The sequence below is a fragment of the Panthera tigris genome, chromosome D3, assembly GCF_018350195.1.
Source record: "Panthera tigris isolate Pti1 chromosome D3, P.tigris_Pti1_mat1.1, whole genome shotgun sequence".
In the NCBI taxonomy this organism is placed as follows: Eukaryota; Metazoa; Chordata; class Mammalia; order Carnivora; family Felidae; genus Panthera; species Panthera tigris.
In genome coordinates, this window is record NC_056671.1 from 13,670,541 (window position 1) to 13,686,834 (window position 16,294).

The following is a 16,294-nucleotide window of genomic DNA, read 5'->3' on the forward strand; positions in this document are numbered from 1 at the left end:
CGCTGTAGCCTGCCATTTACATGGAGCATCCAAAAAGGCGAGTCCACGGGTTCAGAAAGCAGATTTGTGGTTGCCACGGGCTGTGCGCGGGGGGATTTCAGGGGCAGCTAATGGGCATGAAGTTTCTTTTGGGGGGGGGGGGCGGTGAGGATACCCTGGAACTGATGGCCGCACAACACCGTGGATGCGCTTAACTAAGCCAGCGAACTGTAGGTTCAAAAATGGTGACTATGGGAAGTTTTAGGTTGTGTGAGTCTTTCCCCAATTAAATAAAAAAAATCAGGGGCGCCTGGGTGGCTCCGTGGGTTGGGCGTCCGACTTCGGCTCGGTTCGTGATCTCGGGGTTCGTGAGTTCAAGCCCCACATGGGGCTCTGTGCTGACAGCTCGGAGCCCGGAGCCGGCTTCGGATTCTGTGCCTCCCTCTCTCTCTGCCCCTCACCCACTCGCATTCTGTCTCGGTCTCTCTCAAAAATAAACATTAAAAAAATAAATAAATAAACATTAATTTTTTTTTAATTTTAAATAAAGAAAATCACATATATTTTGCACCGGACCCAGCGGGAAGAGCTGAGACACCAGAGTTGCCACTGGAGCTATGACGATGCCCTTAAAGTAATAATCCTGTGGTACCTACTCTGCTCCTCCGAGGTCTCCCAGCTCACTCACAGGGGAGGGAAGAGGCAACTGCACGCTGCCTGGGGCTACAGCCAAAGCAATGACTAATCCTGGGCTTCGGGAGGGAGGTGGGGGGAGGAGGGGTAAGAGTGGATGGAGACCTCCACAGCCTGGAAAGGGACCAGCCCATCGTACAGAAGATGCTTCGCGTGGCTTCACGGACGCCCTGCTTCCGTCCTTCCCCTGCGCCACACGCTCAGTGTGGACCCATCAGGGACCACGCCTCACCGCCGGGATTTGTAAATAAGCCAGCGATGCAGGGCGCCTGGGTGGCTCAGTTGGGTAAGCGTCCCAACTCGTGATCTCAGCTCAGGTCATGATCCCACAGTTCATGAGTTCGAGCGCCAAATCGGGCTCTGTGCTGGCAGCACGAAGCCCACTTGGGATGCTCTCTCTCCCTCTCTCTGCCCACTAGCCTCCCCCTGCGCTCATGAGCGTGCTCTCAAAAATAAGCAAACTTAAAAAAAAAACCCCACCAAGACGCACTCGGCCTTGAGAAGGAAATTATCAAAGCCAATTCTAGTCTCCAAAGCAGAAGTAGGAACAAGGAGGTCCGCTACTGGCTTTTATCCAGCACCTTCGAACCCTTTTCAGGCCAACTTCAACTCAGTCTCTAAGTTACGAGCCAAGGGACTCCTGGGAGGGGCTGCCCCAGGCCCCGGCCAGCACGGGGATGGCTTTTATTTTAGTCTCAAGTATGGAGGGTCTCCTAAGGATCTCTGTGGGTATCTTTCCTCGCAGAATGAATCTTCCATAGCAGAAGCTGAGACAGAATGAAGGGGCTTGACTTTGGAAACTATCCTTTTCCCATGAGCGATGAGGAACCTTGGCACCCGGTCAGAGTGGGTGAGCACCACTCTCGGAAGCACACAGCCTGGGCTTTGCTCATCTGTGCTCACCTTCCTACTGCTGTGCGCTTTGCCATTTGCCTGATCCCAGCAATAACTGCCATGTGGTAGCATTTACTCAGAGGCAGGAGCTGCTCTGTGCCCAAAGTTGAGGATGAGGGGGACAAGGAACCGTATCATTTATGTCACTAAAGAAACAAAGAGGTCTCCGTTGTAATAAGAAGACTAAAGACGGGGAAGGCGGGTGGGGGGAGATGTGAGTGAACCAGCAGAGATTTGAAGAGTGGGCGTCTTTCAGAACATCCAAGGAAACAAATGGCTTCCCACATCCTTCCAGAACTATCTTCAACTCCAGAATTAGATGGAGGCCAAATCAAGCGGAGACAGGCTCACCGAAAGCAGGAAGGCTTATTAGGTAAAGAACTCCAGTTCCTGCTACGTGCAACTAACACAGACCCTCCGTCCCAGCACAGATCCCTGAAGCACTGGATAAAATAGGAAAAACCTCACATACACCACTAAGCTCAAAAGCAAGGGACACTCTCAAGGCCAGAAGCAAGGAGGGACGTCACACCCAGCAGGGTGGGAGTATGAGATGCTGCTGAGGTGGCCCAGGGCTGTGAGAATGGTTACAGGCTCTAACAGCTAAGGGTAGGAAGCTTCCAGCCCACCGAGTGACAGAAGTGGCCGTGGTTCTATGGAGGCTAGAAGGGAGACTCCTATCAGAAGCTGAAGCATAAAAGGCTGCTTCCCCATGGAAGATGGGCTAGAAAAAGTATTCCCTACTGTCTCCGACAATCAGCAAGGAAGTGGACTTGGCTAAGGAGGTGACCGGATGCAGGAGCAAGGGGGCAGGCCTGTGATGTACCAAGATGCCAAGTCTGTGCCGTGCACAGGTGCAAGATCCAAACCCGTGTGGTGCAGGAAAGCCAAATTGAGGAATCAATGCAAAAAGTGTTTCTAGACCAGTGACATCTCTAAGGTACTAGAAATAAATGAAAAGCACTGTGAGGGACCCTCATGGGAGAGGTACTTTATTTTATTTTTTTTAACGTTTATTTATTTTTGAGACAGAGAGAGACAGAGCATGAACGGGGGAGGGTCAGAGAAAGGGAGACACAGAATCTGAAACAGGCTCCAGGCTCTGAGCTGTCAGCACAGAGCCCGACACGGGGCTCGAACTCACGGACCGTGAGATCATGACCTGAGCCGAAGTCGGCCGCTTAACCCACTGAGCCACCCAGGCGCCCCAGGAGAGGTACTTTAGATAAGCCCTTCTCCACTTGTTTTGGCCTCAGCATAAATCGGGCGCTGAAGATAGTTCCAAGAGGATGTGAAAACCAGGGGAGGCAGCCCAGTCGAACATGAGCTCATAATCAAAAATCAAACCACGCAAGCAAATGAATCACCGTAAGGGACCATCAGCAGACACAATTAACAAAAGGAAGGGCACCCTTTTTGTTTTAAATGTGTTAATAACATCACGATCTGGTGGGATTTATTCCAGGGATGCAAGGGTGTTTCAATATTTGCAAATCAATCAAAGTGATACATCACACTAACAAGAGAAAAGATAAAAGCCTTATGATCATAACAAAAGATGCAGAAAAAGCATTTGACAAGATATCCATTCAGGATTAAAACTCTTAAGGGGATTTAGAGAGAACATACCCGAACGTAACAAAGTCCATAGTCGAAAAACTCACAGCTAACATCATACTCAATGGTGAAAAACTGAGAACTTTTACTCTAAGATCAGGAACAAGATAGGGTTGTCCTCTCTCACCACTTTTCTTCAACATAGGAAGTCCTCCTAGCTGCAGCAGTCAGACATGAAACAAAATGAATTCCAGTAAAGTTGTAGGATACAGAATATACAGAAATCTGTCGCAATTCTATACACTAATAATGAAGTGGCAGATAAAGAAATTAAGAAAACAACCCCATTTATAACTGCACCAAAAAGAATAAACTTAACCAAGGAAGGAAAGACATATACTGTGAAAACCATAAGACGCTGATAAATGAAATTCAAGAGGACACAGATAGGAAGATATACCATCTTCATGGATTGGCAGAATATTGTTCAATGTCTCTACTACCCAAAGTAATCTATAGATTCAAAGCAATGCCTATCAAAACAGCAAAAAGCATTTTTCACGGAACTACAACAAATCAGCCTAAAATTTGTATGGAACCATGAAAGACCCGAAATAGCAAAAGCAATCTTGAGAAAGATGGACTTACAGGTTCCAGATTTCAAAACCTACTACAAAGCTCTAAATACTCAAAACAGTAGAATACTGGCAAAAAAAAAAAATAGACACCTACGTCACTGCAACAAGAACAAGGGCCCAGAAATAAACTTATGCTCCTGTGGTCAATTAATCTATGACAAAGGAGGCAAGAATACACAATGGGGAAGAAACAGTCTTTCCAATAAGCAGTGTTGGGAAAACTCGGACAGCGACGTGCAAAAAAAAAAAAATAGAACTGGACTACTTGCTCACACCATACCCAAAAAAACAAACTCAAAATGGGTTAAAGACCTAAATACAAGACCTGAAACTATAAAAGCCCCGAGAAAAAACACGGGCAATAATCTCTCGGACATCAAGCTTAGAAACAAATGGGACCACTAAACTAAACTAAAAAGCTTTTGCATAGCAAAAGAAGCCATCAACAAAACCAAAAGGCAACCTACCAAATGGGAGAAGATATTTGCAAATGGCACGTGCAATAAGAGGTTAATATCCAAGGTATATAAAGAACTCATACAATTTAACACCAACCCCCTCCCCCCACAACGCCGAACAATTCTATTTAAAAAACAAGCAGAGGACCTGAATAGACCTTTTTTTCCGCAAAGAGAAAAGATGGCCAGGGGAGCCTGGGTGGTTCAGTCAGTTCAGTGTCTGACTTCGGCTCAGGTCACGGTCTCAAGGTTCATGAGTTTGAGCCCTGTGTCGGACTCAGCTCTCAGCGTGGAGCCCATCTAAGATCTTCTAACCCCTCCTCTCTCTGCCCCTTCCCCACTCGTACTCTCCCTATCTCCAAAATAAACATTAAGAAGATATAGAAGAAAAGTGATGGCCATCAGACGTGAAAAGATGTTTAATATCATTCCTCAGGGAAACGCAAATTTAAACCACAATGAGAGATCACCTCACACCAGTGAGAATGGTTAATATCAAAAAGACAAATGAGTGGTGGTGAGGGTGTGGAGAAAAGGGACTCTCGAGCACTGCCGGTAAGAATGTAAATTGGCATAACAGCCGTGGAAAACAGCATGAAGTTTCCTCAAAAAAAAAAAAAAAAAAAAAATCACACGAGCCAGTAATTCCACTCCTGGGTATTTTACCCAAAGAAAATGGAAACACGAATTTGAAAACACACGCACCCCTATGTTGATCGCAGCACTATTTACGATGGCCAAAATACGGAAGCACCCAAGTGTCGCCGACGACAAGATCCGACAATACAAGATCCAGGATGGACCTAGAGGGAATTATGCAAAGTGAAATAAGTCAGAGAAAGACAAATACCATAGGATTTCACTGCTATGTAGTATCTAGAAAACAAAACAGACTCTTGAATACAAGGAGCTGGTAGTTGCCAGAGAGAAGGTGTGGGAGAAGGAATGGGTGAAAGGGATTAAGGCTCACAAACTTTCGGTCACAGAGATGAAAGGTAGGCGTGCGGAATAGAGACAATACTATCGTCATGACACCGTATGGTGATAAACGGTGACCACACTTACTGTGCTGAACACTGAGTAATGTCCAGAATTGGCAAATCACTAGATCACTTACTAACATTGTATGTCAATTATACTTCAAGAAATTTTTTTCAATAAAAAAATCGGGGGGCGCCTGGGTGGCTCAATTGGTTAAACATCCGACTTCGCTCGGGTCGTGATCTCACAGTTCGTGAGTTCAAGCCCCACGTCGGGCTCTATGCTGACAGCTTGGAGCCTGGAGCCTGGAAGCTTCAGATTCTGTGTCTCCCTCTCTCTGCCCCTCACCTGCTCACACTCTGTCTCTCTCGGTCTCTCAAACATAAATAAACATTTAAAAAAATTTTTTTTAAAAATCGGGAGTGGGGGGGCATGCCTGGCTGGCTCAGTCGGTAGAGCACCTAACTCTTGATCTTGGGGTTGTAAGTTTGAGCCCCACGTTGGGGGTAGAGTTTAAATTTTTTCTTTAATTTTAACAAGGAATGGCACCACAAGAGGGTGAAACAGAAGAAACCATGTAGTAAGCGTTAAATTTTTACAAATAATGAAAGAACACTATGACAAAAGCAGTGAGTTTGAAAACCATATAGAACTTGTAAAAAAAAAAAAATGTTTTAAGTTTTTTTGAGACATAGCGTGCACACACAGGAGCAGGAGAAGGGCAGAGAGAGAGAGAGGAAGAGAGAAAATCCCAAGCAGGCTCCACATGGTCAGTGCAGAGCCCAATGTGGGCCTGATCTCACAACCATGAGATCAGGACCTGAGCTGAAATCAAGAGTCAGTCGTTTAACTGACTGGGCTACCCAGGTGACCCGTGTTTTTTTTAAAAGTCATTGGAACTTGAAAACTTAAGGGGCAGCAAGATTTAAAATTTTTTAATGTTTATTTTTGAGAGAGACAGAGCACAAGCGGGGGAGGGGCAGAGAGAGAGAGGGAGACACAGAATCCGAAGCAGGCTCCAGGCTCTGAGCTGTCAGCACAGAGCCCGATGTGGGGCTTGAACTCACTGATGGTAAGATCATGACCTGAGCCGAAGCTGGATGCCCAACCGACTGAGCCACCCAGGCACCCTGGGGCGGCAAGATTTTAATAGCTAAAGAGAGAATTAGTGAAGTGGAAGAGAGACCTAAGAAAAAGACTCCAAATACAGCAAAAAGCAGTAAAACGATAGAAAATATCAGAGAGGAGTAAAGAGGCATTCAGGACAGAATGACATGGTCCAACATATTTCTGTTTTTTTAATTTTTTTTAATGTTTATTTATTTTTGAGACAGAGAGAGACAGAGCATGAGCAGGGGAGGGTCAGAGAGAGGGGGAGACACAGAATCTGAAGCAGGCTCCAAGCTGTCAGCACAGAGCCCGACTCGGGGCTCGAACTCACAGACGGTGAGATCATGACCTGAGCCAAAGCGAGACGCTTAACTGACTGAGCCACCCAGGCACCCCGGTCCAATGTATTTCTAATAGGAATTACTGAAGAAGAAAATAAAGAGAAGGGTCGGGGAGAGAACATTTTTCATACTGTAAGACCTAAGCCTTCTTCAGAATAAAAGAGCATAAACCATTCTCAAGCAAGACAAATAAAACAAATCCACCTAGACAAAGTGCAGTTAAAAACAAAAACAAAACCCCAAAAATCTCAGAGGTACAAAAGCAGATTTCACACAAAAGAATCAGACCAAAGAGCTGACTTCTCAACAGCAACAAGGGACCAAAACCAAAGTGTTGAGAGAAGATATAGCCAGCCAGTGATCCCAGGAGGATCCTGGCAAAATCTAGTCACTTTCAGACAGCTGCTGACTCAGAGACTCACTGAAAAACCTATGGAAAGGTGGAACACATAAGAAAATGAGATCTGTGGGGGAAAACTGTTCCAAGAATTAATAGGGTCTGCGTATAGGAATAATCAAACCAATGAGTGGCTTTCAAAAACAGAAAAAGTACCACAGAGTGATGCAAATTAAGGCGTGTTAAGGTCCCTGATCATCAGTACAGGGAAAGACAAAGACTAACGTCACTTGTGTCATACGGCGGCCATGTCAAAAAATGAAATGAATTAGCGAAGTTACAGAATGCCCTAAAAGGGAAAAATCGTATGGGGCGCCTGGGTGGTTCTGTCGGTTAAGCATCCAACTCTCGATCTGGGCTCAGGTCACCATCCCAGGGTCGTGGGATGAAGCCCGTATCGGGCTCCACACTGAGCATGGAGCCTGAAGATTCTCTCTCTGCCTCTGCCCCGCTCCCCCACTCTCCACAAAATGAAAAATGAAATGAGATTTTAAAAAGGGAGGAACACAGCCAGCCCCTGAATGGTTCCTTTTTTTTGTTATTTATTTATTTTTAATTTTTAAAAAAATTTTTTTTAACGTTTATTTATTTTTGAGACAGAGAGAGACAGAGCATGCACGGGGGAGGGTCAGAGAGAGAGGGAGACACAGAATCTGAAACAGGCTCCAAGCTCTGAGCTGTCAGCACAGAGCCCGATGCGGGGCTCGAACTCACAGACGGTGAGATCATGACCTGAGCCAAAGTCGGACGCTTAACTGACTGAGCCACCCAGGCGCCCCTTAATGTTTATTTATTTTTGAGAGAGAGAGAGAGAGAGAGAGAGAGAGAGAGAGCGCGCGCGCGAGAGAGAGAGAGCGCGGGGGAGGAAAAGAGAGACAGGGAGACACAGAATCTGAAACAGGCTCCAGGCTCCGAGCTGTCGGCACAGAGCCCGACGCGGGGCTCGAAACCACAGACCGCAAGATCACGACCTGAGCTGAAGTCGGACGCTCAACTGACCGAGCCACCCAGGCACCCCTGCCTCTGAGTAGTTTCTAATGGAATTAGTACTTGCCAACAGCTACTGAACACTTATGGATGTGTCAAGGGCTTTGCTAAAATTCTCATTTAATCCTCCCAATAGCCCTGCAACATGTGCCCATCTGACAGATGAGAAAACCAAGATGTGGAAACAAAGTTACTCGCCCAGACAGGGAAAGGCGGTGCCACAGTTCAAAGCCGCATCTATCTGCTGCTATGGGCCAAGGTCGGGGGAGGCCAGCATGTGCCTGTGTGGGACCCCGGCTGCAGTCTTGGGGGATGCAGGTGAGGACAAGACAAGAGAACCCCCGGGAACATCAGGTGTGTTGGGCCTAACTGCTAAGTGCTCACTTGAGGGCTCTTTGACCACTGGGACCCCAGCATGAATGCTCAGGAGGAAGGAAGGGAACCCCCTTTCTAACCTCAGCCCACAAAGTCCTTGGCCGTGGCCACCTTCTCCCTCCATCACGGTCTAGGACTCAGCCACGCCGGTAGTGAGGTCTCCTGCTGGCCGCCTGCCTGTCCTCCCAGAGGCACCTGATCCCCGAGACCTGAATGTGCCTTCTCGCCTCCTAGGGAGCCGTGCCAAGAGCCCAAGACCCACTTCTGACAGCTTGCCCATCCACAAAGGTCACACTGCTGGAACAACAAAGGGCCTTTTTGTCCTCGCGCTTAAGGTGGCTGCCACCACCGGCGCAAATCACCCACTCGACCTTCTGGCTTTATGAATTAATAATAAAGTTGGAACGGGGAGCAGGGAGGCTCACGGGCCCAGACGCCGCCTCCTCTCCATCCCCTCGCCTGGTCCCACCAACGTGGGTACGAGAGGGCCCCTCGCCCTATCTCCCCAAAGCAGTGGGCACCTCTGAGCCAAAAACACCATGTTCCTGCCACTTGAGATAGCAGATACCGGAGGGCTCTGCGAGAGTAAAAAGCACCTTATCGACACGACACTCGAGGTATTCCGTCTGGATGATTGGGTCCTGCGGCATGTCTGGGCATTGGTGACAGTCCATGCTGCATTCCGGGGGCCATTAACTCACAAAAAGAGATCCTGCCAGAGTGGGGCTGGGGGTGGGGGTGGGGTGAGAAAGGAAGACGCATAAGGGATCTGGTTACTCCTAATTCGCGGAGCTATAGGAAGTCTTGAGCGGACTGCCAATTACTTTCCTGCAGGGAAAATACAGATTCTTCCTCTGAAACAGACGTGAGCCACCCAGTAAGACCCCACGGAGCAGAGAGGGCAGCACATTCCAGCTCTCGCTCTCAGAGCCCCCAATTCCCCCTCGTGATGCCCCCTCACCGAGCTTGTCCTCCCTGGGGACAGCCCACAGTTCATAGCGCAAAACCAAGCCTGTCTGCCTCAAGGTCCAATTCTCCCTCTGCCAACTTAGTAAACGAGCATGGGGGACTCTGTCAACGAGGTCACGGTGTAATGGCGTGGCCTCTCCCAGACATGCAAGATCCTTGGTCTCTGTCCAGCTTGTGTGGGGCTTAGGTCACGTGGGAGAGTCAGCTTCGAATTTGGGTTCCACACTCAGCATTTAAGTGACCTTGAGCAGTCCCTTCGGGTGTCTGAGCCTCCATTTCCTCATCTGTAAATTGGCAACATATGCTACCATAAAAGTGGAGAGGATCCGGCCCAGCCGGAGTACAAAGGATTAGCAGTGCTGGGCCAGAGGGCAGAGGTGCTTACGAATTAAGTGCATTTCCCACCCGGCCCTTTTAAAGGCTTCCAGAAGCAGCCTGCACATTTCCGCACCGCAAGCACCCCGGGATGAGCAGGGGTGGAAGAATCTGGATACTGCCCACCTTACCAAGCTCTGGAGGGCTCCCGAGGGCCGGGACCACTGTGCCCACATCACCACCAGACCACGGGCCCCAGCCCACCCCGAGAGCTCGGCCTGTGGTGACAGATCCTCCCCAGGCCCCACAGACGTGCTTATTCCTCCTTGCCCAGAGGCCACTTTTCGTCTTGTCCTAAAAAAATGTTTTTAATTATTTTCTTATTACGGGAGGATTTAGGATTTACATGAGTCTGATGAGCGCTGGGGGTCTGGTCCCAACCCCACCCCGCCAGAGCCCCACAGACACAGCAGTGCACCCTATTTCTTGGGGCTTACAGAGTGACCCCGGAGCCCAGGGCAAAAGCCATAATCCACCCGCGGGAAACAGAAAGGGGGCTGGGTAGGTGCTATCGGTCATTTGACTTCACAGGCCTCGGCGGATGACCGGAGGAACTCAGTGGTACCGGCCAGGGCGCCTGCACCCCTCAAAGGCCCTGAGCTCCTGGAGGGCCGGGAAGGGGTCCGGTCCGCCTGGCCATCCAGAGGGAACAGAACGCACGGCAAATAGGCCGAGGTTGTGGTCTGGGGCCGCTCGAGGACTTTATGACCTCAGAGTAGTGCCCGGCGCCCAGAGGCCAGTGGAAAACGCAGTGCCACCCACACCCGCCCGTGTGGGCCACACAAGCCTCCGTCCCTGGTGAAGAGGTCTGGGGAGCAGACCAGAAACCCAACCCTGGCTCGACTTCTCAGTAGCCTGTGGCCTCGGGCAAGGGGCCCGCTCCCCGAAGCTTCCAGGGCCTCATCCGAGAAACGGGAATCTACGGTGTACCTGGGGGGAGGGGGGGCGGAGCGGGGGGCCCGAGAGCAGCTGTGCACGTAAACCGCACGGCTCGGCTCCGAGTTCGGCAGATGACGGGCGCCTGGTGCACACTCACTGTCACCATGACGAGGTCCAACTCTAGATCCGGGACGTTGTTTTTCCTTCGTCCTTCTGGCAGCTTCTTGGCATGTACATAGATAGGCCTGTGGAGCTGTTTGGGAGCCTGAAGGAAAAAATAGACCCTCCACCTTTCCCAGAATTCTTCATTTATTATTTCCTTCGCAGCCTCAGGAGCAGACCAGATTGGGGGGGGCGGGGGGGAGGGAGGCGGGTGGCAGGAAGGGGCCACGCCTGCTCAAGGTGGTGAAGGGGGCGGACGGACACCTTCGGTGAGTGATTCCCAAGGGGCCTCTCTTCCCGTCAGGGGGCCCCCGTCACACCTCGGGACTGATCCCGCTGTGGAAGGAGAAAGGCCAGCTCAGGGTTTAAGGTGAATTTTAACAATCTAGGTAGTCAGCCTTCTCGGCTCAGAAGAGATGGTTGGACGACTTTTTTTAGGTTTTAAATCAATCAAGGAGACTCTCGCAGGCAAGGGGAGGTGGGCGTGGAACCCAGAGATGCCCTGTGTGGGCGAGCTTGCGCTCAGGCCTATTTTTGGCGGGGCTGGCTCAGCGCTGAAGCCCACAGACTGGATCTCCCGGTGCCGGGTGGGCGTGGCGGAGGCCGGCCAGTGGGGTGGCACCGGGGGTCGCTCCCGGGCAACACCCCTTGGGTTGTAAAGTCCCCGGGGTCTCCGCCCCTCCAACACGAGCGGCTTGTGGCCCGAGGACCACGCACACACACAAAGGTGAATGAGAAAGACATCACATCTCCTGCAGTCGAGAAGCGCCAAGCTTCGAGGGGGTGGCTGGTGACAGAGCTGACAGTTCCACCGGGGTGTGATGTGTGCTATAACGGGAGGGGACGCGGGGGGCGTGGCCATCTCGAGGATGCACATTAACCCTCAAAGGCTGGATGGAGAGTAACCAGGGCGGCTTCTGGAAGGGCGCCACAGAGCCCTGAACCACGACGAAGGGGTTTGCAAAGAGGCCTGAGGGGAAGTGTTTGCCATATTAACCTGGCCGCTGGTTACAGAAGCATCTCCTTACATAAACGCCAAATTATGCACAGTCGAGGGAAGAGTGCTCCAGGCAGAGGGAATGGCTTGCACCACGGCCCGGAGGTGAGAAAAAGAGACGAGCAACCGGTTCCTACCCCTTCTGCGTTCCTAGACATCAGAGAGGCAACTCAACACAGTGAAAGCACAGTGTCGGAGGAAATGGGCTTAGGGATCCTCTGAGCCCCTGCTCCTCCACTCATGACCCCCGGGGCTGCCACCTTGGAGGCTTCACCCCTCCAAGCCTCAGTTTCCTTATCCGTAAAATGGCCACATGGCCATCTTCCATGGAGGGTTATTATGAAGATTCCACCAGAATGTGCGCAGAGGGTTCAGCACAGAGCCCGGTGCTCAAGGAATCATGCCCACTGTCACCATCTCGTGCTCATCAGTTCCAGATGGAGTCCTCAGAGAGGGGCCAGGCTGACCCTTCAAATTAGGGACCATCTTGGTCCTCAAAGAGGCCGGGGAGCCCAGCGACGTTGTGGGCACAGCCCGTTCCTTGGCTGACTGGGCCTTTAGGCTGAATGCTTCCCACGGATTCTTGTGGGAGCAGGATCCTGGGAGCTGACCTTCCCATGCCAAGCCAAGCCCTTGACATACATATATACATCATGTCACTGAATCCATGTAACCGCCCCAGAATCCAGACGGGGACACTGACGCTCAGAGGTACAAGGACTTGTTTAAGGTCACGCAGCTGGGAAGAAGTAGGACCAAGCTTTAACTCTTAGCCGTGGTTCAGAGTGATGGGGACAGATGGGTCTAAAACACGGCCAATAGTACCAAACACTCGCCCAAAGCCACACACCTAGCAAGACCCCTTTAAATCAGGCTCCTCCCAAAAACTGAGCCCTCACTATGGCTGCACCCTCCTCTCACACAATTCTCATTTATTGTCCTCAATGTCTTCCCGCCACAGGGCCCTTGCACTGACTGTTCCCTCTGCCCAAAATGTACTTTTTGCTGACCTGCATGTAGCTGGTTCCTTCCTATTTAGGTTTCTGTTCCATTTTTGCCTCTACAGAGAAGCCCTCCTGATCCTCTCTAAAGAATTGTTCCCTTGCCCTTCCTCGGACTCTCATGCCACTGTGTAACTCCCCTCAGGGACATCAGCCTCTAAATCTCCAAGTCCCTGGTCAACAAATACTCACTGAACGGGTAAAAGCGCCAGACTGTACCAGCCCCTATCAGAGAACTAGGTGGAACTTTCCACCTGCTGAAAGTTCAGAGAACTGAAGGCATTCATTCTCCTTTCTGACTTCAGAACCCCTTTCCTGACCCCCCCCCATCTCTCTTCTCCCTTTGGGGTACAAAACTAGAATCCTGGGGCCACAAGAAGGGAAGCCACATCAGCCATTTGTAGGAAAGCTACAGGGGCAACACTCAGCATCAGTCTTCTCCCCCCACCCCCTACCCCATACGTTAGGGACCCAGGAAACTGACAAGATTCCCATCATGCTCTGCAGTGCCATCACCTGTCAAACTCACAAACAGATGGAATCCCCCGCAACCGCCTGTGTGGGGGCTGCCTGAGTGATGGAGGCTGGTGGCCAGCCCACCCTTCTGGCAGAAATCCCAGCTCCAGGAAACCCTGATTTCAACCAGTCCAGACACAAGGCAGCAAGAGAGTGTGCAGCTAACCGGGGAAACCCAACAAAGAGGGGAATCCTACCTCCTCTCTCATGTTAGCCTTCGGGTTGAACTGGACTTAAAACTCTTTGAAGTAAAATATTCATACATTGTTCAAAAATGAAAATATTTAAAAAAACTATAATGAAAAGCTCCCTCTCCCTTCATCCCTCCCACCAAACCTCCAAGTATTCATTATTCTTCCTTGTGGATCCTTCCAGAGTCCTTGATGTAAACAAAGCGATTATAAACATAGGTTCTTATTTTTTTTTAATGTTTATTTATTTTTGAGACAGAGAGAGACAGAGCACGAATGGGGGAGGGTCAGAGAGAGAGGGAGACACAGAATCGAAAGCAGGCTCCAGGCTCTGAGCTGTCAGCACAGAGCCCGACGCAGGGCTCGAACTCACAGACCGCGAGATCACAACCTGAGCCGAAGTCGGCCGCTCAACCAAGTGAGCCACCCAGGCGCCCCCTTATTATTATTTTTAAACCAAAAAGTGTTCCATATTATATATACTGCACACTTTTCCCCCCTCCAGTCGCAAATACTCTTGTATTTGTCCACGGGAAGATATACACATGTATGTACGTGGTGTGTGAATGTGTGTATGCACGCATGCGTGTACACACACACGTGTACACACACACACACACACACACACACACACCCTCCCCAGACCAGTTATTAAGGTGTTTTCTGTAATTTTCACCCAATTCTCCTGGAAAGAGCTGTTCAGATTAGGATCAGCAGGGGTCGCCTTTCAGCCTGGGCACAAGTGGCTGGGTCACCTCCACCCCCACCCAGGTGACCAATTATGGACCTGGCTGCACAAAATTCAAAGCAGGTGCCAGCTCTTTCCTTGAAATAACACTGCAGCTCCCATATCTTGGGCATCTAGCAGGTACTAGCAGAACTCTCGTTCTAGAGAGAAGGAAACAGAGAGAGGAAGTGACTAGCCCAAGGTCACACAGCCAGAAAGCGGTGTCAGCAGGATTCACATCGCCCTGTCCAGCGCGCCCCCTCGCCCTGGGGACCCGGCCTCCCTCGGTCTTCAGTCTACGCCCCCCTTCACGGCGGGTGGCAGAACCCGGCACCCCGAGGTCAGAGCCCAGGGTCAAGTTCCCAGCTGGGCTGGACTGGGGCGGACAAACGCTTCCGCCGTCACTTCCCTGCGGTCAGCTCGGGGGCCCCCCGCGGCCAGACCGCTCCGTGCGCCCAGCCTCGGGCCGGATGCGGGGCGCGCAGCCTCTGCGGGTCCCAGGAGCCCGGGCGAGCTTGAGGAAGGTCGCCGGGCTCCAGCCCAGTGCTCCCCGGGCTCTGCCAGCTACGCGGGGAGGTGGGCCCGCCTGAACCCACTTTACAGACGGGAGGACAAAGGCGCAGGGGGAGGCGCTCACCCGCCCGAGGTCACACGGCCGGAGAACGCCCGGCTGCCACCCAGGTCCCGTCGACTTCAAAACTTTCCGGCCCCTGCGCCTCGCGAACCCGGACGACTTTCAGGTGCGGAGCGCGCACACCGGCTGGGCGGCCCGGGCGCTCAACCCTCCCGGCCGGGACGCCCGCCCAGCCCTGCTCCCTCCCGGGTCCGCAGTCCCCAGGCCCCGGGGGCTCCCTGCCAACCCCGAGGGCGCCGAGGCTGAGCGGCCGCGGCACTTACTCAGCATCGCCGCGGAGCTCCTCGCCGCAGCCTGCAAAGTGGCCGGCGGGGACCCATTTGCAGGAGGGGGAGACTGAGGCGCAGAGAGGGCCAGCTGCCGGCCCAAGGTCACACAGCGCGGCGGCGCGGAGCCGGCCGGGCGGCAGTGGGCTGGGAGCCCCGCGCCAGCCGGCCGGCCGGCCGGCCGCCGGTCCCCGCCCGCGTCCCCGCGGATACTCACAGCCGGTCTTGCCCACGAGCTCCCGCACCTCCTCGGACGCGGAGTGGGCAGCGCCCATGGTGCCCGCGGCGGGGACCCCGGGGCGCGCGTCCCTCGCAGGCCCCGGGCTGGCGTCGGCTGCGCCGCGTTGGGTCCGGCCTCGGGTCCGGCGCGGGTCGGGACGCCGGGGACGGGTCTGAGCCGCGGGTTCCGCGTGGGGCGCGAGCGCGGCCTCTTATAGCGGCGGAGGGCGGCGCGCCGCGGTCCTAGCGCGCGCCGGCTTCGAGCGCCGCGGGGAGGAGGGCGAGCGCCCTGCCCCCGGCAAGAAACGGTGGGGAGGGGTGGAAGGGGGTGCAGGGCCTAGGAGCCCACCGGCTAAGGTTCCCCCGTCCCCCACGCAGCGGCCGGGCTCCTCGCGGCTCGGCACCACCTCCGCAGCGCCGCCGGCTTTGGAAAGAGGCAGGTGTGAACAGAGTTGGGGTGTAGGTGGGCGGGAGCAGCCCCCTGGGAGGTTCCGTGTTCACCCCCACCCCGCTTCCACCACACCCTCCCAGATCTCAGGAGGGAAACTCACCCGGGACAGTGAAGAAACACAGCCAGGGTTAACTAGCTCGATGGCGAACAGCAGTGAAGGTAACATAATAATAGTAATCCCACTTAAACGCGCACCGGGTGCTTGGCTTGGCTTTGTTCCAGGAAAAGTCCTTGGCCCCTCCCCCAGCACCTTGATGAAGCGGACAAACCCCAGGCCAGAGCGGCCCATCCTAGTAACACAGCCCAGGAGCCCGGGGTGGGGGGTGGGGTTCTCAAACTTGAGGGGCAGGGGACTGCCCCTTCCCCCACCATTCTGACTGAGGCAGGCCCGGGAGGCTGCATTTCCAAAATGCCAGAGAGAATGTAAAGAGGGTGGTCCCTGAGCCTCCTGGGAGAAGTTTTGCCTTAAATTGGTTTAAGGAATTGATGCTGTGGTC

At 52.5% G+C, this 16,294-nt stretch overlaps 1 protein-coding gene across 2 annotated transcripts in view; it reads right to left on the reverse strand.

Annotated features, from left to right (window-relative positions):
• The window catches only part of TESC (tescalcin), a 50,329-nt gene extending 34,810 nt beyond the window's left edge, over positions 1-15,519 (reverse strand). For both annotated transcript variants that reach the window (XM_042961884.1, XM_042961883.1), the window contains exon 1: positions 15,345-15,519. In XM_042961884.1, the coding sequence (XP_042817818.1) occupies positions 15,345-15,402 (58 nt within the window). In that variant the 5' untranslated portion in view covers positions 15,403-15,519. The remainder of the gene's footprint in view (positions 1-15,344) is intronic.
• Positions 15,520-16,294: the final 775 nt, after the last annotated feature.